Source organism: Mobula birostris, chromosome 4 (assembly GCF_030028105.1).
Source record: "Mobula birostris isolate sMobBir1 chromosome 4, sMobBir1.hap1, whole genome shotgun sequence".
In the NCBI taxonomy this organism is placed as follows: domain Eukaryota; kingdom Metazoa; phylum Chordata; class Chondrichthyes; order Myliobatiformes; family Myliobatidae; genus Mobula; species Mobula birostris.
The window spans coordinates 84,868,162-84,895,372 of record NC_092373.1 but is presented as its reverse complement, the minus strand read 5'-3'; the positions used below and the strand labels follow the sequence as shown (position 1 = coordinate 84,895,372).

General features: G+C 43.2%; 1 protein-coding gene across 1 annotated transcript in view; it reads right to left on the bottom strand.

The window, feature by feature from the left end:
* Positions 1 to 27,211, bottom strand: part of LOC140196454 (serotransferrin-B-like) — a 44,818-nt gene that overhangs the window by 8,149 nt on the left and 9,458 nt on the right. Inside the window, exon 6 of the mRNA XM_072255703.1 lies at positions 15,063 to 15,216. Coding sequence (XP_072111804.1) covers positions 15,063 to 15,216 — 154 coding nt within the window. The remainder of the gene's footprint in view (positions 1 to 15,062; positions 15,217 to 27,211) is intronic.

The following is a 27,211-nucleotide window of genomic DNA, read 5'->3' as shown; positions in this document are numbered from 1 at the left end:
CATTATTTCAAAGTGCATATTTTTTGATCAATTTTGTCGAGAAATTTCCCTGCTCTTATCAGCTCTGGTACACTTTATATTATTGTATCAAATAGTCAATATTCCTTCATTGGGATTCCTACACATTGGATTAGGAAAGAGTCCTGTCCAGATAGTGGAAACTCTTTTCCCCTTAGACCTCACTTATCTGTTCAATTAATTTTGCAGCACTTAAAATTATCCATTGTTGTTATTAAATGATATTTTTCCCAGTCTGCATTTTTCTGTCAGTATTCTCCCTCCACCAATGATCTTTTATTTCTTTCACACAGAGTCTATTGCCTTACTGGTTTACAAAATAACTTTCCTGCTAACCCAACTCTTGTTTTTCTTTTGCATCGCTTACATTTTGTACCCTGCAATCTTCAATTTCTGGCTTTCCTTGAAGTGTACGAGAATGAGAGTTGACATCATAGAAGTTTATAAAATCATAAATTCGACAGTCATAGTCTTTTCCCCAGAATTGAGGAGTCCAAAACTAGAGGGCACAGGCATAAGAGGAGAAGCATTTGAAAGGGACCTGAGAAAGAACTTCTTTATGTAAAGGGTAGCGGTTACCTGGAATGAGCTGCCAGAGGAAGTGGTCGAGATGGGTACTATTTCACCATTTAAGACACATTTGGATAGGAGGCATGAAAGAGAAGTGCTTGGAGGGTTCTGGGTCAAACACAGACACATGGAACTATCAGGGAAGATAGCATGGCCAGCATGGACCAGTTGGGCTGAAGGGCCTGTTTCCTTGCTGTATTTCTCTATAACTATATGACTGTATATTTTCTGCTGCCTTATATTGACTTATATCTACAATGATTATGGCTTTCAGCTCTTTTTATTTTATTGCAGACACAGTTTTACTCAGTTTTGGGAGCCGTTCCCTCCATTTCCTTTTGGTAATCTTTTTACATGCCTGCTCTATCGCTCTCTGGTCATTTATATTTTTCCTTGTATAATCTGCTCAAGCTCTCCCCTGTTTCTTTCACATTTATGGTTGTAAATGATAATTTCCCACTTACCCACTGTTTCTATTCCCACCAACAATCTTATTAGTTTAAAATCTGTCCCATCTCTTTACTCTTTCTGCTAGGACATTTATCTCATTTCATCTTCAATTGCAGCCTCCCCCAGATGGTTGACTCCTATTTGTTCCAACGCTACGTTAAGGAACTCCCTTTTGCCATGACAGATCAAAAGCCACATACCATTGCCCTTTCACTTTCAATGGTAGTTTGCAGGTGTTTCATGAAATGAATACTTAACCTAAGTGCTGTTGCCTCAGAATGAGGGGATCACCTGTGCAGGAGAAACACCTTCGCCCAGAGAGTCGAGAATCTGGAGTTCTCTATCCTAGATGATTAGTAGTGCTCACTAATCAGGATTGGGATTATGAGAGTTTTTTGGGCAACCTTGGAATTAATGGAAACTCCAGGAAGCTGGAATTGATGTAGAAGATCTTTCACTGTGTAATGGTCGTGAACCTAAGTGCAGAGTAAAGTCTAGCGTTTACTCAGACTCAAAATAAACAAGACGACACAAATGAAATTCAAAGGTGAAATCTCAAACTGTCGTACTAGAAATTGAACTCTTACAATAGAGCACAGAGTGCTCAGCACAAGGCCTTTAAGTACAGACTTTCCATGAAGAAGTGTGGCTGGCAATAACTGGCAGTCTGAGTCTTAAAGGGAGAGCGGCAGCTAACTATACTCTAGGGAATTGGAGCACCAAAACTTGGATGCCTGCCACTGTTCAGTCAGGACCATGACAGACTCCCACCCAACCACAAGATGATCAGGCTGGTGCTGGTGAAAGTCTTATATCAAGGTAGGGACCGTGATGTCCAACGAAGGAATCCAGCATCTTTCCTCTGGGTCATATCCCTCCTAATCCATGAGGTAATTGTCTTTTGCCTCAAACAATGCGTGTGTCCAAAAGGCACCGGTGGATTGTTCCTCAACAATTCGGGGAGGTGGAGGAGGTTTGGGAACAGGAGCCAAAGGACTGGCATGCAACGGCTTGAGGCAGAATACGTGAATACGTGGTGAATCCTCGTGGTGCCCATGACTTGTAGACGATAGGCAACTGTGTTGAAGTGTCACAGGATTTTCAATGGACTGATGTATCAAGAGGCCAATTTTCTGGACTCAACTTACATGAAGTGATCTCTAGCTGAGCACCAGACCCACTAACTGGAAAGAAGTGCTGGTCCCTGTCTTCCCTGGTGGTTGGCCTGGTCTTATTGTTGCTGAGAATTAACCAATAATGCCACTCTCATCTTTTACTCATTTTTGGTGACATCTCTGGACCAGTGGGTCTGCTGATAAAACCCAACCTCTGCTTTTTGTTCTGGGAACAGTGGAGGATGGTAGCCAAATTGGCATTTGAAAGGAGGCATCCTGATAGACGAATGCTGAAGTGTGTTGTGCACAAGTTCCACTCAGATCAGGCTGTCACTCCAGGCGGTAGAGTTCCCTGAGGTCAGACGTCTCTCAAGGTCCTGGTTCACCCTCTCTATTTGCCCATTGCTCTGTGGATGGAACACAGATAACAGACTGGCAAAGGTCCCAGTGAGCCCTCAAAAGGCCTTCCAAAGCCTAGAGGCAACCTGGGGACTGCATTGGAGATGAGGTCTTGGAGGAAACTGTGAATCCTGAAGAAGTGCTCTAATATAAGGAGGCTTCGGCTCGAAAGAGGCAGTGTCTCCGGGTAAGTTTCTGTTAAGTTTCCCTTTTTTTCTCTTACTGGTACCTAGTGCAGTAAATAGCAGTTGTGTGTTCTTCATGCTGAATGCTGGAGTCCTGAGAGACACAGAGTCTCCGGGGGAACTACATCTGCGTGAAGTGCATCGGCTGCAGCTCCTTGAAGACCGTGTTAGGGATCTGGGGCAGCAACTGGATGACCTTCGGTTTGCGCAGGAGAGTGAGGAGATAATCAGAGTTACAGGGAAGTTGTCACCCCAAAGTTGCAAGCGGTGGGCAGCTGAGTGACTGCCAGGAGAAATGGAAATGTGAGTTGGCAGTCAGCGCAGAGCATTCTCCTCAATAATAAGTATGCCATTTTGGATACTGTTGAGGGGGATCGCCACCCAGAGGAATGCCACAGAGACAGGGTTACTGGAACTCAGCATGGGTCCGTGGTGCAGAAGGGAAAGAGGGAGAAGAGGGGAATGGTAGTGATAGGGGACTCAGTCTGGGAAACAGACAGGAGATTCTGTGGATGTGAATGGGACACTCGGATGGCATGTTTCCTCCCAGGTACCAAGGTCACGGGTCACAGCATTTTTGAGGGGCGGGGGAATGCAGCCCGATGTCTTGGTACATATTGGCATGAATGACATAGGAACGAGAAGCAAAGAGGTCCTGAAAAGAGTATTTGGAGAGCTAGGTAGAAAACTGAGAAACAGGACCTCTAGGGAAGTAATTTAAGGATTGCTACCTGTGCCATGCACCAGTGAGGGTAGAAACAGGATGACCCGTGCTGAGAAACTGGTGCAGGGGCAGGGCTTCAGGTTCTTGGATCACTAGGATCTTTTCTGGTGGAGGTATGACCTGTACAAAAGTGACCGGTTGCGCCTGAACCTGAGGGAAACCAATATTCTCACGGGTAGGTTTGGTGGAGCTGTTGGGGAAGGTTTCAACTAATTTGGCAGGGGAGTGGGAACTGGAATGAAGGGACTCAGGATGGGATAGATTGTAAAAAAGCAAAGACCAGCATGCATTTGGGTTGTCAGGAAGGGCAGGCAGATGACAGGACAAAATTGCAGCCAGCAGGGTAAGTATCAGTGCATTAGGGATACAGAATCAAAGAGGGTAGCAAATACAACTGTAATATCTCATTGCACGGAGTATAAGAAATAAGATCTTGCGGCACTATTACAGATGGTTGGGTATGATGTTGTGGCCATTACTGAGTAGTGGCTGAAGGATGGTTGTAGTTGGGAGCTAAATGTCCAAGATTACACATTGTATTGGAAAGATAGGAAGGTAGGCAGAGGGGGTGGCACGGCTCTGCTGGTAAAGAATGGTGTCAAATCATTAGAAAGATGTGACATAGGATCAAAAGATGTTGAAATCTTGTGGGTTGAGTCAAGAAGCTGCAAGGGTAAAAGGACCTGATGGCAGTTATATACAGGCCTCCCAGTAGTAGCTGGGATGTGGACTGCAGGTTACAACAGAAACAGAAAAGGCGTGTCAAAAGGGCAATGTTATGATAGTCATGGGAGATTCCAATATGCAAGTCGATTGGGAAAATCAGGCTCGTAATGGACCTCAAGAGAGAGAGTTTGTTGAATGCCTATGAGATGGCTTCTTAGAGCAGTTTGTTGTTGAACCTATTGGATTGGATGCTATGTAATGACCCGAAGCTGAATAGTGAGCTTAAGGTAACAGAACTCTTAGGAGCCAGTGATCACAATCTGACTGAGTTCAACTCAAAATCTGATAGGCAGAAAGTAAAGTCTGATGCAGCAGTATTTCAGTGGAGTAAAGGAAATTACAGTGGTATGAGAGAGGAGCTGGCCAAAGTAAATTGGAAGGAGATGGTGGCAGGAATGACAGCAAAACAGCAAATGACGTGAGCTTCTGGGAAAAATGAGGAAGGTGCAGGATAAATATACTCCAAAAATGAAGAAGTACTCGAATGGCAAAATAGTACAACTGTGGCTGACAAGGGAAGTCAAAGCTAATGTAAAAGCAAAAGAGAGGGCATCCAACAAAGAAAAAATTAGGTGGAAGATAGAGGATTGGGAATCTTTTAAAAATTCACAGAGAACTATAAGAATCATTAGGAGGGAAAAGATGAAGTATGAAAGCAAGCTAGCAAACAACATCAAAGTGGGTAGTAAAAGCTTTTTCAAGTATGTAAAGAATAAAAGAGATGAGAGTGGATATAAGACTGTTTGAAAATGAGCCCGGAGAAATTGTAATGGGAGATAAGGAGATGGCAGATGAACTAAATGAGTATTTTGCTTCTGACTTCACTGTGGAAGGCACTAGCAGTGTGCCAGATGTTGAAGGGTGTGAGGGGAGAGAAGCAAGTTCTGTTACTATCACAAGGGAGAAAGTGCTCAAAATGCTGAAAGACCTAAAGGTGCTAGAGGACTGGAAAATTGCAATTGTCACTCCACTCTTTAAGAAAGGAGGAAGACAGCAGAAAGGAAACTATAGACCCGTTAGCTTGACCTCAGTGGTTGGGAAAATGTTGGAATCAATTGTTAAAGATGAGTTTATGGAGTACTTGGTGACATAGGACAAGACAGGACGTGGTTTCCTTAAGGGAAAATCTTGTCTGACAAACCTGCTGGAATCCTTTGAAGAGATTACAAGTAGGTTAGATAACAGGGATGTAGTGGATATTGTATATTTGGACTTTCAGAATGCCTTTGGCAAGGTGCCATACATGAGGCTGCTTACCAAGTTAAGAGCCTGTGGTATTACAGGATAGTTACTAACATGGTTAGAGTATTGGCTGATTGGTAGAAGGCAGCGAGTGGGATTAAAAGAATCCTTTTCTGGTTGGCTGCCAGTGACTAGCGGTGTTCCGTAGGAGTAGGTGTTGGGACTGCTTCTTTTTATACTGTATGTCAATGATTTAGATGATGGAATTGATGGTTTTTGTTGCCAAGTTTGCAGATGATATGAAGATTAGTGGAGGGGCAGATAGTGTTGAGGAAACAGGAAGGCTACAGAAGGACCTACACAGATTAGGAGAATGGGCAAGAAAGTGACAAATAAAATACGATGTTGGAAAATTCATTGTCATGTACTTTGGTAGGAGAAATAAATGTGCAAACTATTTTGTTAATGGAGAGAAAATCCAAAAATCTGAGGTGCAAAGGGACTTGGAAGTCCTTGTGCTGAACACTCTAAAGGTTAACAACTAGGATGAGTTGGTAGAGAGGAAGGCAAATGCAATGTTAGCATTCATTTTAAGAGGTCTAGAATACAAGAGTAGGGATGTGATGCTGAGGCTCTATGAGGCACTGGTGAGGCCTCACCTTGACTATTGGGAACAGTTTGGGCTCCTCATCTAAGAAAAGGTGAACTGGCATTGGAGAGGGTTCAGAGGATGATTCGAGGAATGAAAGGGTTATCATACGAGGAACATTTGATAGCTCTGGGTCTGTACTCGCTGGAATTTAGAGGAATGAGGGGGTTCTCATTGAAACCTTTCAAATGTTGAAAGGGCTAGACAGAGTAGATGTGAAAAGGATGTTTCCCATGGTGGGGGAGCTTAAGACAAGAGGGCGCATCCTCAGGACGGAGGAGTGTCCATCTAAAGTAATGATGCGAAGAAATTTCTTTAGCCAGAGGGTGGTGAATTTGTATAATTCATTACCACAGGAAGCTGTGGTGGTCAGGTCGTTGGGTGTATTTAAGGCAGAGATTGATAGGTTCTTGACTGGACACAGCATCAAAGGTTACAGGGAGAAGGCTGGGGAGTGGGGCTGAGGAGAGGGAAAAAGGATCAGCCATGATTGAATGATAGAGCAGACCTGATGGGCCAAATGGCCTAATTCTGCTTCTGTGTCTTATAATCTTATATCAGTTTTGTTGTCCCTGAACCGATGATAGTTTGGGAAGAGGTATGAAGCAGCAGGCCTTGGAGAATCGGTTTATGACCACCATGATTACTATATTACCCTGAGATGCTGGAAGACGAGTGACAAAGTTCTTAGAAATATGGGGCCAAGGGTGAAAAGGAATGGTGAGAAGCTGTAGCAGACCTTGATGCAGATGCTAAGAGATGTTCCTGGATGTCTTAGTCATGCCTGGCCATTCAAACTTCACTTGAACTCTAGGGTACGAGTCACTCTTTGGTGCCCAGCCAGTTTTGAAGCACCTCTGAGGTGTCCCAGTTGAGCACCTCAGAACGAACAGGTTGGGGAACACAGATACATCTGGGAGGACCTGTACTCAGGTCTGTTCCATGCTGCTCTTGGGGTCAGAGCACTATCAAGTCTACGTTCCAGCGGATGGGTCCCACCACTCTGGAGCTGGAACTATAGTTGAAGAGTTCTCCTCCCTGTAAGATGCTTCAGACTGTGAAGACAGGATACCTGGTTTATGATTTTGTGATCTTGGGCATTAAGTAATAAGGAAGTTGAGCCTACTAAACAATAGAGACAAACACGCCTGCCTGGAATTCAGCCTCTTTACATCCTGGACATAGGCTGGGCTTTTGTGGTCAGTCCATACACCAAACAGATGTTTGGACCCCTCCAACCTGTCCCGTCACTCATTGACGACCATTTTAATGGCTAAATATTTACCAGTTCCCATTGTCATATTTTGCCTCTGTGGAAGAAAGACAGAATGAGTAGAAGGTGCAGCAATGTGGTTTGTGGACCGAGGCAGGTTGTTGGGACAAGGTGGCCCCTACTCCCATGTCCAATGCATCAATCTTCACCATGAAAGCCAAGTCCAGGTCCGGAGGAACTAGGATAGGTGCAGATGTGAACCTTTGTTTTACTCCACAAAAGTCGCCTCGACTTCTGGAGTTCAGCGGAAGGGTCCAGTAGATTTCTTGGTAAGGTTGGTGAGTGGTGCTACCACTGAACTGAAATTGAGGATGATCTGCCTGTAAAAGTGGGCAAATTGTTTCGCAGAGTTGGGTTGTGGCCAATTGTGCATGGTCTGGAGCTTATTGAGATCCATTTGTAGGTTGCCACAGGTCAGGTCACTCATCTGAGTGCTACTGGTACCATGTAACCCAGCACTACCTGTCGCATGGTTGGGTGGTTGGCGACTAAACTGGCTCCCCCACCAGGCTTGCCTGGTGAGGAGGGTGGCTAGACACCCTGCAGGATGAAAAACAAGACCTGTCAAAGGGCAGATGAACCCTCTCGTAGGGTCAACAGTCATCTAGCAAACACGTGCCGTGAAGCGCGGAAAGGGCATCCCTTGCATCGAAACCTGGTCTGGCCATTCACTGCAACAGAACATCCCCCAGCCGTCTTGGACCCCACCATGCCACTGGATCCAGGAGGGGATGTTGAGAGGGTGGGTCTGGACCTGTGCCACCCCCTACTCACCTAAAATCCATTCATGCACACGCTGTTCCTTTCTGAGGAGCGGTATATCCTCAACAAACCCCACTAACTGACTGAAAGAAACCATCATCATCCTATGGGATGGATATCCAGAGAGAGAGAGCCATTAGATAAAACAAATCCAAGGAAGGAGACTGTGAATACATGGACTTTGCTCTTCTCAAACTTAACGAATAACTGATTCTAGAGAAGCTGTTGTAGAACCCATTGAATGTGCTGGACATGTTCTTGAGTGGATCAGGAGAAAATGACTATATCGTCTAGGTAGACAAGACAAAGTGGTGTAGCATCTCCTGGAGCACGTCATCGGTGAAGGCCTGAAATACTGCTGGAACATGAAAGGCAAAACCCTATATTCGCAGTGGCCCATTTTCCATTCATCTCCCTCACAAGCGTTGATTAGGTTGCAGGTGCATCAAAAGTCCAATTTGGTAAATATTGTAGCTCCCCGGAGAATCTCAAATGCCACGTTCAAGAGAACCGGTTTTTAACAGTGATCGTACTTACTCTCCTATAGTCTATGCAGGCCCTTATTCCACCATCCTTCTTGGTGATGAAGAAAAACCTGTGGACAGTTGTATAAACTCAGACACCAGAGCTTCTTGGATGTAGTCCTCCATGGTTTTTCTCTCTGGGGCTGACAGAGAGAACCCAGGAGGAGGACAAGAACCCAGCAGCAGATCATTGGTGTAGGGTTGTGCCCTTTTTCTTGCTGAAGACTTCCATCAGGTCTGAAGGTTCTGGAGGTACTCTAAATAAATCAGGTGCATGGGGGTTAGATGTGGAAGATTCAACAGGTAATTTGGGAGCTATGTCAGAAGTAGCCTCAGAGTTTGCCTCAGAAGTAAACTCAGGAGGTATTTCCGGAGGTAACTCAGAAGGTGTCTTAGGCCCCTTTTGGAGGTATTTCTTTTTGTCCTGGTTTGACCAGCACAGAACAACACCAGTAGTCCAAGTGACTCCCAGGTTTTGGGATGACAGTCAAGGATGACCTAGAACGAGTGGTATTTCTGGGGAGTAAATGAGATGGAGCTGGATGATTTCACACGCTGGCCAATCTTGAACTTGAGTGGATCAAAGATCAAGAACTCCCATCCAGGGCTATGGCAACAAGCCGCTAGTTGAAACACTAAAAGGAGATTTTTAATCTTCTGGCCAGTCCGAAGTCCAAAAAGTGCCCTTCTGCATCAGAGTCAATAAAGGCACCCAAGGGATTGTTTTTGGTCTCTTCCATGAAAGCAACACAGGGAACGCCAGAGATTACAAACTGTCGCAAAGTTATTATAGTAGGTGATTTTAACTTTCTACACATCAGCTGGGAATCCCATAGCTGTAAAAGGACTAGATGGGATAGAGTTTGCCAAATGTGTTCAGAAAAGTTTCCTTGATCAGTACGTAGAAGTTCCAATGGGAGAGCATGTGCTACTGGATCTGCAATTAGGACACGAGTCAAGGCACGTGACAGAAGTCTGGGTAGGGGAAAAGTTTGGATCCAGTGACCACAATTTCATTAGTTTCAAAGTAAATATACAAAAAGGTAGGTCCGGCCTGTGGGTTGAGACTCTAAATTGGAGAAAGGCCAATTTTGATGGTTTCAGCAATTATGTGGCAAGTGTGGATTGGAACAGGTCTTTTCTGTCAAAAGTGAACTTGAAAAGTGGGAGGCCTTCCGATGCATAATTTTGAAAGTACAAAGCTTTTATGTGCTTGACAGAATAAAAAGATGAAGATAACATGTGTAGGGAACCTTGGTTCAGGAGATGTTGAAGCCCTGGCTAAGAAACATAAAGGAGGTGGATAGCAGGTATAGACAGGTAGGAAGAAATGAGATGCTTATAGAGTACAAGAAACACAAGAGAACACTTAAGAAACCAGGAGGGCTAAAAGGAGGCATGAGGTTGCCCTAGCAAACAAGGTGAAGGAGAGTCCCAAGAGATTCTACAGATATGTTAAGAGCAAACAGAATGTAAGGGACAAAATTGGTCCTGTGGAGGATCAGAATCGTAATCTATGTGTGGAGCCAAAAGAGATGAGGGAGATTTAAATGCATTCTTTGCATCTGTATTTACTCATGAGAAGGATACAGAGTCGATAGAAGTGAGGTAAAGACCACAAGACATAGGAGCAGAATTAGGCCATTCATCCCATCAAGTCTACTCTGCCATTCCATCACAGCTGAGTTTTGACTATTTGAAATTTGATTCATATGCAGGTGACCAGGCATGGAAAATTTGTGGACATCAGCAACATTCCAACTCTCTTGACCTTGGGAATAACTGCTTCTGACCCATTCTTTCTTCTTCCAAAAGCCCTGGTCATTGCCAGCAGAGATAGTGAATCCAAAGGAACAGGGGAGAAGAACTTTTCCTCAAGCAAATCAGGTGATGGTGATAGTGATAGTTTTTTCAGATTGCTCATTGACTCTTTCAATAAGACTGTAGATACAACGCAGTGAATTAGCAAGGTGCTAATCCTAATTTTGCAGGAATAGAGATGCTGAATATAGGTCCAGGGTCAAGAATTTTACAGCATAGAAACAAGCCCTTTCAGCTGATGCCAACCATGAAGCCAATCACTACTAGTCCCATTTTCCCGCATTTTGCTAATATCCCTCGATATCTTAACTGTCCAAGTGCCTACCCAAATGTCTCTGAAATGCTGTAGTTGTGTCAGCCTCACCTCCTCCTCTGGCACAGCACATTCCAGATATTTACTATCCTTTGTGTGGCAAAACTATACCATTTGCTTCTCCTTCAAATGTCTCTCCTCTTAAAATGTGCACCAAGTCAATCTGTCTCTCTTGGGGAAAAGATATTGGTCTATCTATGCTCTTCATAAGTTTAGAAACTTCTTGAAGGTCACCCCGCAGCATCCTACAGTATTGTGCAAAAGTCTTGGGCACATATATAGAGAGCTAGGATGCCTAAGACTTTACCACAGTACTGAAAGTGGCATCAACATCATGGACCCTGTACAGATTACAGAGGAGGAGGTGTTTGCTACCCTGAGGCAAATCAGGGTGGATAAATCCCCAGGGCCTGACAAGGTATCCCACGGACCCTGTGGGAGGCAAATGCAGTAACTGCTGTGGCCCTAGTAGACGTACCAGAGGATTGGAGGATAACCAATGTTGTTCTGTTGTTTAAAAAAGGCTTTAAAAAGAAACCAGGAAATTATAGGCCAGTGAATCTGACATCAATGTGACATTAAAGAAGGCGAAGTGGAGTGATGTTGGCACTAAACTGCAACTCCTTTGCTTGCATCTTAAGAAACAGCTCTATTTCTATTTTTAATATCTTTATTTTTCCCTTTCAGGGTTCTTTTGAAAACCCTGACCCGGAGTTACACGCTGACTACAGTTCGTTGCGGGAATGGGGCCTGCTCTCGGGGTTTCATAACTGGCCATTGTTGTTTGGCATGCCAAAGACTCGGCCTAAGTATTCGGCTTGACCTCAGAAGCTTAGGATCTCGGGGCTCTGAGAACAGGCGGATCGAGTGTCGGTGTCGCAAGAGGAGACCCATATGTCATCGGGGGAGTCAGAATATCTGTGGCTGTGTGCCCAGAGACTCGTGATCTTTGGGCATAGAGCTAAAGAAAAAAGCGAGGTTGTGGACTTTTAACAGTATAAACCAGCGAGTTGTTTGTTATATCTCCCCACTCGCTGTGAAACATGCCTCTTTATTAGGGAGAGCGAGAGAGCCTGTGGTATGTTGAATACCGGGTGTAACACAAAGTCTTTTTCGTAACTGCAAGTCTGTGTCTTTGCTGTTGCTTTGCTCACGCTTGAGTGCTCAGTGGTGGGTGTCAATGCATTTTTTTGCCAGTGGGGGAGGGGGGATTGTTGCTTGCTGCCGCTTACGCGCAGGAGAGGGGGAGCTGGGCGGGGAGGAGCTTTAGGGTTCCTACATTTGACTGTTGTTCATTCCTTGGGACACTCCTCTGTTTTTTTGTCGATGGTTGCAAAGAAAAAGCATTTCAGGATGTATATTGTATTCATTTCTCTGACATTAAATGTACCTTTGAAACATTCGAAAATTATTGGAAGGTATTTCAAGCAGTAGTGAATCAAGGCAACTGGACTTTCTGTGTTGTCCAGAAGACATTTCACCACTCAGCCAAGAAGGGTCTTCGATTCTGATCCATGGTGGATAGTTTTCCAGTTTATAAACTCTGTGATTTATTTACAGGTTTGGCAATCACCTGGGTGTCGTTAAGAGTCGTAGAGATAATGAAAGGGTCATTAGTACTATCTTTGCATGAATGTAGGTGTGAACTGTTGTGGTGATGCCGGGGTAGAGATATTAGGATTGCATTGTAAGTATCTAATAGTTGGTGTCATACTTCACTCCCTCTGTTCAGAGATGGGTTTTCCAGTTTGACAAAGATGGCCTCTTTAACTCCTTTTTCAAACCACCTGTTCTCCCTGCCCAAAAGAAGGGTTAAAGAAGCCATCTTTGTCAAACTGGAAAACCCATCCCTGAGACTGTATTCTAGAAACATAGAAACATAGAAACATAGAAAATAGGTGCAGGAGTAGGCCATTCGAGCCTGCACTGCCATTCAGTATGATCATGGCTGATCATCTAACTCAGAACCCTGTACCTGCCTTCCCTCCATACCCCCTGATCCCTTTAGCCACAAGGGCCATATCTAACTCCCTCTTAAATATAGCCAATGAACTGGCCTCAGCTGTTTCCTGTGGCAGAGAATTCCACGGATTCATCATTCTCTGTGTGAAGAAGTTTTTCCTAATCTTGGTCCTAAAAGGCTTCCCCTTTATCCTCAAACTGTGACCCCTCATTCTGGACTTCCCCAACATCGGGAACAATCTTCCTGCATCTAGCCTGTCCAATCACTTTAGGATTTTATACGTTTCAATAAGATACCCCCTCAATCTTCTAAATTCCAACGAGTATAAGCCCAGCCGATCTAATCTTTCATCATATGAAAGTACTGCCATCCCAGGAGTCAATCTGGTGAACCTTCTTTGTAGTCCCTCTATGGCAAGAATGTCTTTCCTCAGATTAGGGGACCAAAACTGCACACAATACTCCAGGTGTGGTCTCACCAAAGCCTTGTACAACTGTAGTAGTACCTCCCTGCTCCTGTACTTGAATCCTCTCGCTATAAATGCCAGCATACCATTCGCCTTTTTCACCGCCTACTGTACCTGCATGCCCACTTTTAATGACTGGTGTACAATGACACCCAGGTCTCGTTGCACCTCCCCTTTTCCTAATCGGCCACCATTCAGATAATAATCTGTTTTCCTGTTTTTGCCATCAAAGTGGATAAGCTCACATTTATCCACATTAAATTGCATCTGCCATGAATTTGCCCACTCACCCAAACTATCCAAGTCACCCTACATCTTCTTAGCATCCTCCTCACAGCTAACACTGCCGCCCAGCTTCGGGTCATCCTCAAACTTGGAGATGCTGCATTTAATTCCTTCGTCTATGTCATTAATATATATTTTAAACAACTGGGGTCCCAGCACTGAGCCTTGCGGTACCCCACTAGTCACTGCCTGCCATTCTGAAAAGGTCCCGTTTATTCCCACTCTTTGCTTCCTGTCTGCCAAATAATTCTCTATCCACATCAATACCTTACCCCCAATACCGTGTGCTTTAAGTTTGCACACTAATCTCCTGTGTGGAACCCTGTCAAAATCCTTTTGAAAATCCAAATATACCACATCCACTGGTTCTCCTCTATCCACTCTACTAGTTACATCCTCAAAAAATTCTATGAGATTCGTCAGACATGATTTTCCTTTCACAAATCCATGCTGACTTTGTCCGATCATTTCACCGCTTTCCAAATGTGCTGTTATCACATCTTTGATAACTGACTCTAGCAGTTTCCCCACAACTGATGTTAGGTTAACCGGTCTATAATTCCCCGGTTTCTCTCTCCCTCCTTTTTTAAAAAGCGGGGTTACATTAGCCACCCCCCAATCCTCAGGAACCAGTCCAGAATCTAAAGAATTTTGAAAAGTTATCACTAATGCATCCACTATTAAGCAAGCCATCTGTAGAATCGAGGTTGGGAGCCCCTGGCCTAGATGGAACCTGCCTGGCCGAATAAATAGTGTTACCATTGTAGCAGGGGCTCACATACACCAGACCAAAGCAGGTTTAAAGGTGAAACTTGCAGAAATGCAACAAAGTAGAGCATAGACAAAGAGCATGTCAAGCAAACAAAAATAAATCAAATGCACAGGGATGAGAAAAAGCTATAAAAGGCAAGTTGCAGTTTCAAACAGAGCACTAATACGCACACAGCTGATGAAAAATCTGATAATTATGAGGGTGACATGGGACTCGTTAGCCATGACATTTACAATGTGAAAACTAACAAGAGGCAAGCAACATGACTCACACCTGAAGTGAACAGCAAATTAACTAAAATGGAATAGGTACTGGCTCGGCTGTTTCAGTCATTTCACAAAATTAGTTTGAATGGCGTTTTAAAGATACCAAGCAGATTGACCACCTTGTCAAGAAAGGTGTTATCACACAAGGGTAAGAAACCCTCCACAGCGATTAAATCTGTAGGCCTGAATGGGACAATTTAAAATTTACTGTACTATGGATGTCTAAATGGTAGTTGCATTATATAGTATACTGTGTATATAGTTAAGATGCATGCTATATTGAGTTGGAGTTCGTAGCAAAGCAGGGAGGAGTGTTGTGTATTTAATATTTCAATGATAATTGAGTAATATTGAAGTATGCTGTTGATTAAGCATTCTTTGTTGTTTACATAATGCATTATGGGTTATCTGTAAAATTATGTAAACAGTATACATCATCACACTCCTACCTGATGGGTTGATGAGTGTGTGCTTCTCTTAAAGTAAAAAATGAAGTGAGACTCACATTTCAGACTGCTGCCTTTTCCTTTCAACTATTCCAATGTTTCTGCATTATAAAACATAACAAGAGTAAAACTGCAATGTAATGCAACCCGTACCTGAAGGCACCTTTGTAACCGAAGTATTGTTCATTAATGCCGAAGGCGCACTTGTCTCTTCCTGGGTCAGTTGAACTGGCCCGACCAGCACACAACGAGCATAGCTTAGATTCAGGATCTCCCCCTGGGGCACAGCTTTCACTGAAATATGTTGCTTCATTCGAAAAGAAAACAGAAAATGTAAACAGAAGAAATCCAGCATAACAGGCACAAAACGCTGGAGGAACTCAGCAAGTCAGGCAGCGTCTACGGAAATGAGTAAATAGTCAACGTTTTGGGCCAAAACCCTTCTCCAGGACTGGAAAGCAAGGGGTTGGGGGAGAAGCACGAAGAAGAAGGTGGAGGGAGGGAAAGGAGTACAAGCATAAAGATGATAGATGAAGCCAGGTGGCTAGGGACGGTGGGGAGAGGAAGAAGTGAGAAGCTGAAAGGTGACAGGTGAAAAAGGCTGAAGAAGGAATCTAATAGGAGAGGAGAGTGGACCATGGAAGAAAAGCAGGGAGAAGAGACATGGTGTAGGTGATAGGTAGGTGAAGAGAAGAGAAAAGGTAAGGGGAAAGCCAGAGTCGCGAAAGGAAGAGGGAAGGAAGAGGGGAGAAATTACTGGAATTTAGAAAAAATTATGTTCATGCCATCAAGTTAGAGGCCACCCAGGCAGAATATGAGGCGTTGCTCCTAACCTGAGTGTGGCCTCATTGTGGTAGCAGAGGAAGCCATGAACTAACATGGGAATAGAGATTGGAATTAAAACGGTTGGCCACCAGGAAATCCTGTTAAAATTGTTTTCATTTTTGAGGAGAACCAAATTCTAGCACATTCACTGTTTGCGACATGACCTGAAGCAGGCAAATGTACTGAATGGAGCAGGAACGGGCTCCAGAAAAAGTTGTGAGAGGGCGGGGGTGGGGGGGGGGGGAACGGAGGTAGAAACATCCAGGAGCACTGAACAAAATGGAACACATACACATTCCAATTGTAAGGGGAACTCTCTTATGGTCCAAGTGGAGTGGAACATGAAGTTCTGTTGACTAAATGGAATGAATACATGCATTAAATGACATAGATATGTGTATCATATGGATATCAAATGAAATAATATGGGCTTATAAATTGAATGGAATGACTGTCAAGAGAGTAAAGCAGAGAAAGTTTGGTGGGGACAAGGAGAAGGGATGTGGAAGGTGGTGCAGCAAGAGAAACAAAGGAGCAAAGAGGACAATCAGAAGGGGACAGGCAATGGGAAGGGAAATGAGCAAATGGTGATTTGGGTGGGAGCAGTCAGAATGAAAATGCAAAGGATATCCAGGAGTGGAAACTAGAATGATTGAAAGAGTAAGGAAGTTGTTCTGTTTCAGTGCTCCTCTGAACAACCTCAGGCCGAGAGGGAGAAGCTAAAGTCAGATGTATCAGTATTACAGTGGAGTAAAGGAAATTACAGAGGCATAAGAGAAGAGTTGACCAGAGTTGATTGGAAGGGAACACTAGCAGGGATGGCAGCAGAAAGACTGGAGTTTCTGGGAGAAATCTGGAAGGCCCAGGATAGATACATCCCAAAGGTAAGGAAGTATTCTAAAGGGATCCAGCTGCAGCTCCTGACAAACCGAGTTAGGGAACTGGAGCTGGAGCTGGATGAACTTTGGATCATTCGGGAGGCAGAGGCAGAAATAGAAAGGAGTTACAGGGAGATAATCACCCCTAAGTGTCAGGAGACAGGTAGCTGGGTGACTGTCAGGAGAGGGAAGGGGAATAGACAGAATGAGCAGAGCACCCCCGTGGCCATTCCCACCAATAATAAATACATCGTTTTGGATACTGTTGATGGGGACGACCTACCAGGGACAAGTTGCAGTGGTTGTGTCTCTGGCACCGAGACTGGACCCTCAACTCAGAAGGGAAGGAGGGAAAAGAGGAGAGCAGTAGTGATAGGGGATTCGATAGTTAGGGGGACAGATAAGAGGTTCTGTGGAAGAGATGGAGAATCCTGGATGGTCTGTTGCCTCCCTGGTGCCAAGGTCTGCGTTATCTCGGATCAAATTCTTGGTATTCTCAAGAGGGAGGGTGAGCAGCCGGATGTCGTGGTCCATGTAAGGACCAATGACGTGGGTAGGAAGAATGTGGAGCTCCTGAAAGGAGAGTTTAGGGAGTTAGGCACCAAGTTAAAGGACAGGACCTCCAGGATAGCAATCTCAGGATTGCTAGCAGTGCCACGTGCAGGCGGGTTTAGAAATAGTAAGATAGCGCAGATCAACATGTGGCTGAAGACATGGAGCAGGAGGGAGGGCTTCAGATTTATAGATAATTGGGCAGTTTTCCAGGGAAGGTGGGACCTTTTCCGGCAGGACGGTCTATGTCTGAACTGGAGGGGGACAAATATTCTTGCAGGTAGGTTTGCTAGAGAGGCTCCGGTGGATTTTAACTAGATATGGGTGGAAGGGGAACCAGAGTATAGGAACAGATGTAGGGAAGAAGGAAGAAAATGAAAATAGTAAAGTTGTTTGCACTGTTAGTGATAAACAGAGAGTGAGGTGGAAAATTTCTTAAATGCATTTATTTTAATGCTAGGAGCATTATAAGAAAGGTGGAGTAGCTTAAAGCATGGATTGATACCTGGAAGTATAATGTGGTAGCTATTAGTGAAACATGGTTACAGGAGGGGTGTGATTGGCAACTAAATATTCCTGAATTTAATTGCTTCAGGTGTGATAGAATCGGAGGGACAAGAGGGGAAGGTGTTGTATTGCTTGTCAGAAAAAATATTACAGCGGGGCTCTGGCAGGATAGATTAGAGGGTTCGTCTAGGGAGGCTATTTGGGTGGAATTGAGGAATGGGAAAGGTGTAGTAACTCTTATGGGGGTGTATTATAGACCACCAAATGGGAAGCGAGAATTCGATGAGCAAATTTCTAAGAAGATAGCAGATATTTGTAGTAAGCAGAAGGCCGTGATTGTGGGAGATTTTAATTTTTCACACATAGACTGAGAAGCCCATGCTGTATAAGGGCTGGGTGGTTTGGAGTTTGTAAAATGTGTGTAAGATAGTTTTTTTGTAGCAATACATAGAGGTACCAACTAGAGAAGGGACAGTGTTGAATCTCCTGTTAGGGAATGAGATAGGTCAGGTGACTGAGGTTTGTGTTGGGGAGCACTTCGGGTCCAGTGATCACAAAGCTATTAGTTTCAATATAATTATGGAGAAGGATAGGTCTGGACCCCGGGTTGAGATTTTTGATTGGAGAAAGACTAACTTTGAGGAGATGCAAAAGGATTTAGAAGGAGTGGATTGGGACAATTTGTTTTATGAGAAGAATGTAATAGAGAAATGGAGGTCATTTAAAGGTGAAATTTTGAGAGTATAGAAACTTTATGTTCCTGTTAGGTTGACAGGAAGGGTTAAAAATTTGAGAGAGCCATGGTTTTCCAGGGATATTTGGAAACTTGGTTCAGAAAATAAATAAATTCTCCCTCTCGAGAATACCAAGAATTCGATCCGAGATATCGCGGACCTTGGCACCAGGGAGGCAACAGACCATTCGGGATTCTCGATCTCTTCCACAGAACCTCTTATCTGTCCCCCTAACTATCGAATCCCCTATCACTACTGCTCTCCTCTTTTCCCTCCTTCCCTTCTGAGTTGAGGGTCCCATCTCGGTGCCAGAGACGCAACCACTGCAATAAATATAGGCAGCATGAAGTATATGAGGTGCTTGAGGAATATAAAGAATGCAAAAAGTATCTTTAGAAACAAATTAGAAAAGCTAAAAGAAGATGTGAGGTTGCTTTGGCAAATAAGGTGAAAATAAATCCCAAGGGTTTCTACTATTATATTAATAGGATAGTGAGGGATAAAATTGGTCCCTTAGAGAATCAGAGTGGACAGTTATGTGTGGAGTCAAAAGAGATGGGGGAGATTCTGAACAATTTCTTTTCTTCGGTATTCACTAAGGAGAAGGATATTGAATTGGGTAAGATAAGGCAAACAGGTAGGGAAGTTATGGAAACTATGATGATTAAAGAAGAGGAAGTACTGGAGCTTTTAAGGAATATAAAAGTGGATAAGTCTCTGGGTCCTGACAGGATATTCCCTAGGACCTTGAGGGAAGTTATTGTGGAAATAGCAGGGGCTCTGACAGAAATATTTCAAATGTCATTAGAAACAGGGATGGTGCCGGAGGATTGGCATATTGCTCATGTTGTTCCGTTGTTTAAGAAGGTTTCTAAGAGTAAACAAAGCAATTATTAGCCTGTGAGTTTGAAGTCAGTGGAGGGTAAATTGATGGAAAGTATTCTTAGGGATGGTATATATACAAACATTTGTTATTATCTGGATAGACAGGGTCTGATTAGGAACAGTCAACATGGATTTGTGCGTGGAAGGTCACGTTTCACAAATCTTATTGAATTTTTTGATGAGGTTACTAGGAAAGTTGACGAGGGTAAAGCAGTGGATGTTGTCCATATGGACTTCAGTAAGGCCTTTGACAATGTCCCATATGGAAGATTGGTTAGGAAGGTTCAATCATTAGGTATTAATATTGAAGTAGTAAAATGGATTCAGCAGTGGCTGGATGGGAGACGCCAGAGAGTGGTGGTGGAAACTGTTTGTCAGATTGAAGGCCGGTGACTAGTGGTATGCCTCAGGGATCTGCACTGGGTCCAATGTTATTTGTTATATACATTAATCGTCTGGATGATAGTGTGGTAAATTGGATGGGTAAGTATGCAAATGATACTAAGATAGGTGGAGTTGTGGATAACGAAGTAGGTTTTCAAAGCTTGCAGAGGCATTTAGGCCGGTTAGAAGAATAGGCTGAAAGATGGCAGATGGAGTTTAATGTTGATAAATGTGAGGTGTAACATTTTGGTAGGACTAATCAAAATAGGACATACATGGTAAATGGTAGGGCATTGAAGAATGCAGTAGAACAGAGGGATCTAGGAATAATGGTGCATAGTTCCCTGAAGGTGGAAGCTCATGTGGATAGGGTGGTGAAGAAAGCTTTTGGTATGCTGGCCTTTATAAATCAGAGCATTGAGTATAGGAGTTGGGATGTAATGTTGAAATTGTACAAGGCAATAGTGAGGCCAAATTTGGAGTGTTGGGTACAGTTTTGGTGACCGAATTATAGGAAAGATGTCAACAATATAGAGAGAGTACAGAGAAGATTTACTAGAATGTTACCTGGGTTTCATCACCTAAGTTACAGAGAAAGGTTGAACAAGTTGGGTCTTTATTCTTTGGAACATAGAAGGTTGAGGGGAGACTTGATAGAGGTGTTTAAAATTATGAAGGGGATAGATAGAGTTGACGTGGATAGACTTTTTCCATTGAGAGTGGGGGAGATTCAAACAAGAGGACATAAGTTGAGAGTTAAAGGGCAAAAGTTTAGGGGTAACATGAGGGGGAACTTCTTTACTCAGAGAGTGGTGGCTGTGTGGAATGAGCTTCCAGCAGAAGTGGTTGAGGCAGGTTCGATGTTGTCGTTTAAAGTTAAATTAGACAGCTATATGGACAGGAAAGGAATGGAGGGTTATGGGCTGGGTGCAGGTCGGTGGGACTTGGTGAGAGTAAGAGTTCAGCATGGACTAGAAGGACTGAGGTGGCCTGTTTCTGTGCTCTAATTGTTATATGGTTATATGGAGGATAAGGCCATTGTGGCTGACAAGAAAGGTCAAAGACAGCATAAGAGCAAAAGAAAGGGCATATACTGTAACATAGCAAAAATTAGTGGGAAGTTAGAGGATTGGGAAGCTTTTAAAATCAAACAGAAGGCAACTAAAAATAAACAAGGAGAGAAAAGATGAAATCTGAAGGAAAGCTTGCCAATAATATACAGAAGTATACCCAAAAGCTGTTTTTTTTGTTTTTTTCAGATATACAAACAGTAAAAGAGAGGCAAGAGTGGGTATCAGACTGTTGGAAAATGATGCTGTACAGGTGGTAATGGGTGCAAAGAAATAGCGGATGAACTTAATAAGTATGTTGAGTCAGTTTTCATTGTGGAAGACACTAGCAGCGTGCCAGAAATTTGAGAATGTCATGGAGTAGAATTGAGATTAGTTGCTTTTACTAAGGAGAAGATGCTTGGGAAGTTGAAAGGTCTGAAGGAACATAAATAAGTAACCTGCACTGGATGGACTACAGCCCAGGGTTCAGAAAGAGGTACCTGATGGGACAGTGGAGGCACTAGTAGAGACTCACTAGGTTATGGAATGGTCTGGAAGACTGGAAAATTGGAAAAGTCATTCTACTGTTTATGAAAGGAGGAAAGAAAAAGAAAGGAAATTATAAGCCAGGTAGCCTGACTTCAATGGTTAGAAAGATGTTAGGATCTGTTATTAATTATGAGGTTTTGGGGTACTTGATAAACTAAACTAATGACAGCATGGTTTCTTTAAGGGGAAATCTTGCATGACTTATCTTTTGGAATTCTTTGAGGAAATGACAGGCAGGATAGACAAAGGAAAGTCAGCGATGTTGTTTACATGGATTTGCAGAAGGTCTTTGGTATTACAGGTCCACAATCCCTTATCCAAAATTCTGAAATCCAAAAAGCTCTGAAAACCAAAGTTTCTTTCGTGGAATGTGGAGCGCGTTGTAACAAGGCTTGTTTGGCGCGCCAACAGCTGACGTCACTCAGGTGTGATGTGGCGCACTAGCAGAGGCCACCAGACGTCAGTTGTGGCTCAGCGCTCGTACTGGTTACATGTGCATTTGCTGTTCGCTGATATTTTGTGTTCACTGTTGACTTTGTGTTTAATTTCACTGTGAAAATGTCAAAGAGAGCTGCAGATACCCCTATGGGTAACAATGACAAAAGAGAAGGAAGCATCTATCATTATCAATAACACAGAAAGTGGAGTTATTGCAGAAGCTTGATCATGGTGTATCTGTGCGGCGTCTAACTGAAGAATATGGTGTTGGAACTACCACTGTATATGATTTAAATAAACAGAAAGACAAGTTAGTGAAGTTTTATAGTGACAGTGATGACCATAAACTAATGAAACGTTAGTTTGAAGCTGTATATTTTTATGTTTTATTGAATATTTTTTTGGAAATAAAATGTACTAGTGTATTTATGGTCTATAACTATCCCACTATTTCATTTAATCAGTATATTACTCTATAAATAAACTGTAATAGTATTTGTAGTCTTTATTTATCCCACTTAACTATAAGTTTTGTGTTCACTGTTGACTTCGTTTAATTTCACTGTGAAAATGTCAAAAAAAGTGCAGATCAGGAAAACACAGAAGTTCTCCCTCCAGAACTTGTTGTTTGAGCATGTACAGACTTTTATTCATGTCATTATTCCCTAAACAATACAGTATAACAACTACTTACAGAGCATTTACATTGTATTAGGTACTATAAGTAATCTAGAGATGATTTAAAGTGTATGGGAGGATGTGAGTAGTTCCGGAGGTGCCCCGGGTCCTAAAGTCCACCCATATTGAGACAGGTTTATTATCAATATAATTATAATTTTTTTGAAATCTGAAAATTTCTGGATTCCAAAATGCAACTGGCCCCAAGGATTTTGGATAAGGGATTGTGGACCTGTACATGAAAGATACTCACATGGATGGAAGATTGGCTGACTGGCAGGAGAAAAAGAGAGGGAATAAAGGGGGCATTTTCTAGTTGAAATGAATGTTAACATCACATTTGTCTCACTCACCACAGACTCAACCTGCAAATTAACATTTAGGAAAACCTGTACAAGGACTCCTAAGTCCTCAATTGATTGTATTTTCTCTCCACTTAGAAAACAGTCAACCTTTTGATTTCTTCTACCAAAGTGCATGACTATACACTTCTTGACACTATGTTCCATCTGTCACTTCTTTGTTCATTCTCCTAGACCATCTAAGATCCTCTGTAGTCTACTTCCTCAAAAGTACCTATTGTCCACCTATCTTAATATTGTCTGCAAACTTTGCAACAAAGTCTTCAATTCCATCATCCAAATCATTGACATATACGTAAAGGAATCAGTCCCAACATAGACCCTGTGGGACACCACTAGCCACTGGCAGTCAGCCAGAAAAGTCTCCCTTTATTCCCACTTTTACTTCCTGTCAATCAACTACTGCTTTATCCATGTTAGAATCTTTACTGTAATACCATGGGCTCATAGCTTATAGAGCAGCCTTGTGTGTGGTACCATGTCAAAGGTCTTCTGAAGATCCAAGTACTCAACATCAACCGATTCTGCTTTGTCAATCCAGCTTGTTGTTTTTTCAAAGAATTCTAACAGATTTGTCGAACAAGATTTTCCCTTGGGGAGACCATGCTGACTAGGGCCTATTTTATCATGTGCCTCCAAGCACCCTGAGACCTCATCCTTAATAATCGACTCCAAGCTACTCCCGACCACTGAGGTCAGACTAACTGGCCTATAGCTTCCTTTCTTCTGCCTCCCTCCCTTCTTGAAGAAAGGAGTGACATTTGTTATTCTCCAGTCTTCTGGAAACATTCCAGAATCTAGTGATTCTTGAAAGATCATGACTAATGGCTTCCCAATCTCTTCAGCAACCTCTTTCAGCACCCTGGGGTGTGACCTATCTAGTCCATGTGACTTATCTACCTTCAGACCTTTCAGTTTCCGAAGAATCTTCTCTCTGGTAATGGTAAATTCAGACACTAAATGAGCCCTGACACCTGGAACTTCCACCATACTGCTAGTTTCTTCCACAGTGAAAACTGATACAAAATACTTACTCAGTTCATCTGCCATTTCCTTGCTCCCCCATTACTACCTCTCCATCATTGTTTTCCAGCTGACAGATATCCACTCTCACCTCTCTGTTATGCTTTATGTATCTGAAGAAACTTTTGGTGTCCTCTTTAATATTATTGGCTAGCTTGCTTTCTTATTCCATTGTTACTTTATTGATGTATTTTTAGTTGCCTTCTGTTGGTTTTTAAAAACTTCCCTGTCCTGTAACTTTCCACTAATTCTTGCTCTATAATATTACCACCCCACCCCCCACCGCCTTTGGCTTTTATCCCTGCCTGTGTTCTTTTCCAATCAGTTCCAGCTATCTCCCCTCTCATGCCTCTGTAATTCCCTTTACTCCACTGGAATATTGATACAGCTGACTTTAGCTTCTTCTTCTCAAATTTCAGGGTGAATTTGATCATATTCTGATCACTTTCCCTTAAGAATTCTTTTACCTTCAGATGTCTAGTCAATTCTGGTTCATTGTACAACATTCAATCCAGAATAGCTGATCCCTAAGTGGGCTCAACCACGAGCTGCTCTGAAAAGCTGTCTCATAGGCACTCCAGAAACTACCCCTCTTGGAACCCAGCAGCAACCTGATTTTCCCAATCTACCTGCATATTGAAATTCCCCATGACTATTGTAACATTAACCTTTTGGCATGCATTTTCTTTTTCCCCCATTGTAATTTGTAGGCCACATCCTTACTACTGTTTGGGAGTCCTTTTACCCTTGCAGTTCCTTAGCTCTATCCACAATGATTCAACACCTAACGCTATGTCGCTTCTTTCTAATGATATGATTTCAGTTTTTACCAATAGAGCAATGGAACCTCATTCTCCTTTTTGCCTGTCCTTTCAATACAATGTATATCCTTGGACATTAAGCTCCAACCATGATTCAGAGTTGCCTGAAAGATTATAAATGCCAATGTGCAACTGTGCTACAAGTTCATCTACCTTATTCCATATACTGTGTGCATTCAGATATAACAGCCTTAGTCCTATATTCACTCTTTTCAATTTTGTCCCCCTTTTGCATTGCAACTCATCCTGTTGACTGCAATTTTTCCCTATCTGCAGTCTCTCCTCACTATACATTGCCTCTGTTTGTAAACCAGCCACTTCATCTTCAACCCCATCATTGCCTTTCCTAAGATACACATTGAAATATACACAGCTCAGGACACTCGTTGGACCATGCTCAATCTTTTTGATTCCTAAAATTGTCTGAGGTCTTACCAACATCTGCCTCCACAACCTCTCCACTGATTTTTCTGGCACTCTGATTCCCATCCCCCTGCAACTCTGGTTGAATCCCCACCATGCAGCATTAACAAACCACTATTATCGCTAGGATAATTGCTCTGTTCAGTTCAGGTGCAAACCGTCCCTTCTGTACAGGTCCCACTTTTGTAGGAAGAGAGCCCAATAATCCAAAAATCTTATCCCCTCCCACCTACACCAACTCCTTAGCCATGTATTAAACTGTATAATCTTCCTTGTTCTGGTCTCACTAGCTCGTGGCATGGGTAGCAATCCTGAGATCACAACCCTGGAGGTCCTGCTCTTTAACTTAGCACCTAACTCCCTGAACTCCCTACGCAGAACCTTGTCACTCGTCCTACTCATGTCATTGGTACCTACATGGACCACAACGTCTAGCTGTTCACCCTCCCACTTAATGCCGAGGACTCAATCTGAGATATCTTGGACCCTGGCATCCGGGAGGCAACGTACCATCCGGGAATCTCACTCTCACCCACAGCACCTCCTGTCTGTTCCTCTAACTAATGAATCCCCAATCACCACAATGTGCCTTTTCTCCCGCCTTCCCTTCCAAGTCTCAGAGCTGGACTCAAATGACAGAGACCCAACCACCACACCGCCCCCCCAACAGTATCCAAAGTGATATACCCGTTGGTGATGGGGATGGCCACAGGGGTACTCTGCATTGGCTCCTTTCTTGACAATCACCCCAATTTCCTGTACCCTGCACCTTGGGTGTAACTACCTCTCTTCATGTCCTATTTATCACCCTTCAGCCTCTCAAATGATCCCGAGTTCATCCAGTTCCAGCTCCAAATCCTTAATGTGGATTGGTAGAAGCTGCAACTGGATGCACTTCTTGCAGCTGCAGTAGTCAGAGACACTGGAGGTCTCCGTGCCTTCCCAAATCCTGCAAGAAGAGCATTCCACTATCCTGCCTAGTCTGAAGAAAAAAAGCTTAACGTTAAGCTTTTCTTTTTTTGCTTTCCCTGACTGAAGCCCCTCTTTGTTGACGCCTCAAAGAGCTAAAACCTCAATATCACCACCCTGACTCTTTCTACTCAGAAAACGGATGCTGTGCTTGCCCCTGTCCTCCTTTAATTTTCTCTTGCTAATCAATCCCAAACGCGGTTTGCTCGCTGGTCAAAGCACTGCAAGAATCTGCAGGGGGTTAATGGGAATGAGGACTGCCATAGATCAGCTTTCAATGGTTGGTAAGGACCTTGAAACATAGAAATCTACAGCACATTACAGGCCTTTCGATCCACAATGTTGTGCCGAACATGTAACCTACTCTAGAAACTGCTTAGAATTTCCCTCTATTTTTCTAAGCTCCATGTACCTATTTAAGAGTCTCTTAAAAGACCCTATTGTATCCGCCTCTACCACCTTTGCTGGCAGTGCATTCCATATACCTACCACTCTTAGTGTGAAAAACCTACCTCTGACATCCCTGTTTACTTACTTCCAAGCACCTTAAAACTATGCTCCCTTGTGTTAGCCATTTCAGCCCTGGGAAACGCCTCTGGCTATCCACACGATCAATCTTTCTCATCATCTTGTACACCTCTATCAGGTCACCTCTCATTCTCTGTCTCTCCAAGGAGAAAAGGCCAAGTTCACTCAACCTATTCTCAAAAGGCATACTCTCCAATTCAGGCAACATCCTTGTAAATCTCGCTGCACTCTCTCTATAGTTTCCACAAAATGGTGGGCTGTTTGACCAAAGTGTGGGCTGTACTGCCATCTGTTGGTCAGTACCCTATTTAACAGACAAAATGGTCAGAGCACCACTAACTATTCACTTAATTTGGTAAATCGGTTTGTTGTTGTCTCATGTAGTGAGGTACAGTGAAAAAATTTCTCTTACATGCCATCACACATCAAGGTTATACAAAAGTAAAGTAATAACAGAATGCAGAAAATAGCGTTACAGTGACAGAGTAAGAGCAGTGCAGACAGACAGAAGGGTGTAAGTAGTGACTGCTTTAAATCAAAATGTATTTCAGTATCCTTCAAGGAAAGCTTCTCATCCACAACCAAGGAAGCTCACCAGTGCCTCTACTTCCTCAGGAGGCTAAAGAAATTTAGCATGTCCTCTTCGACCATCACCAATTTTTTTATTGATGCATCGTAGAAAAATTTCACCTGG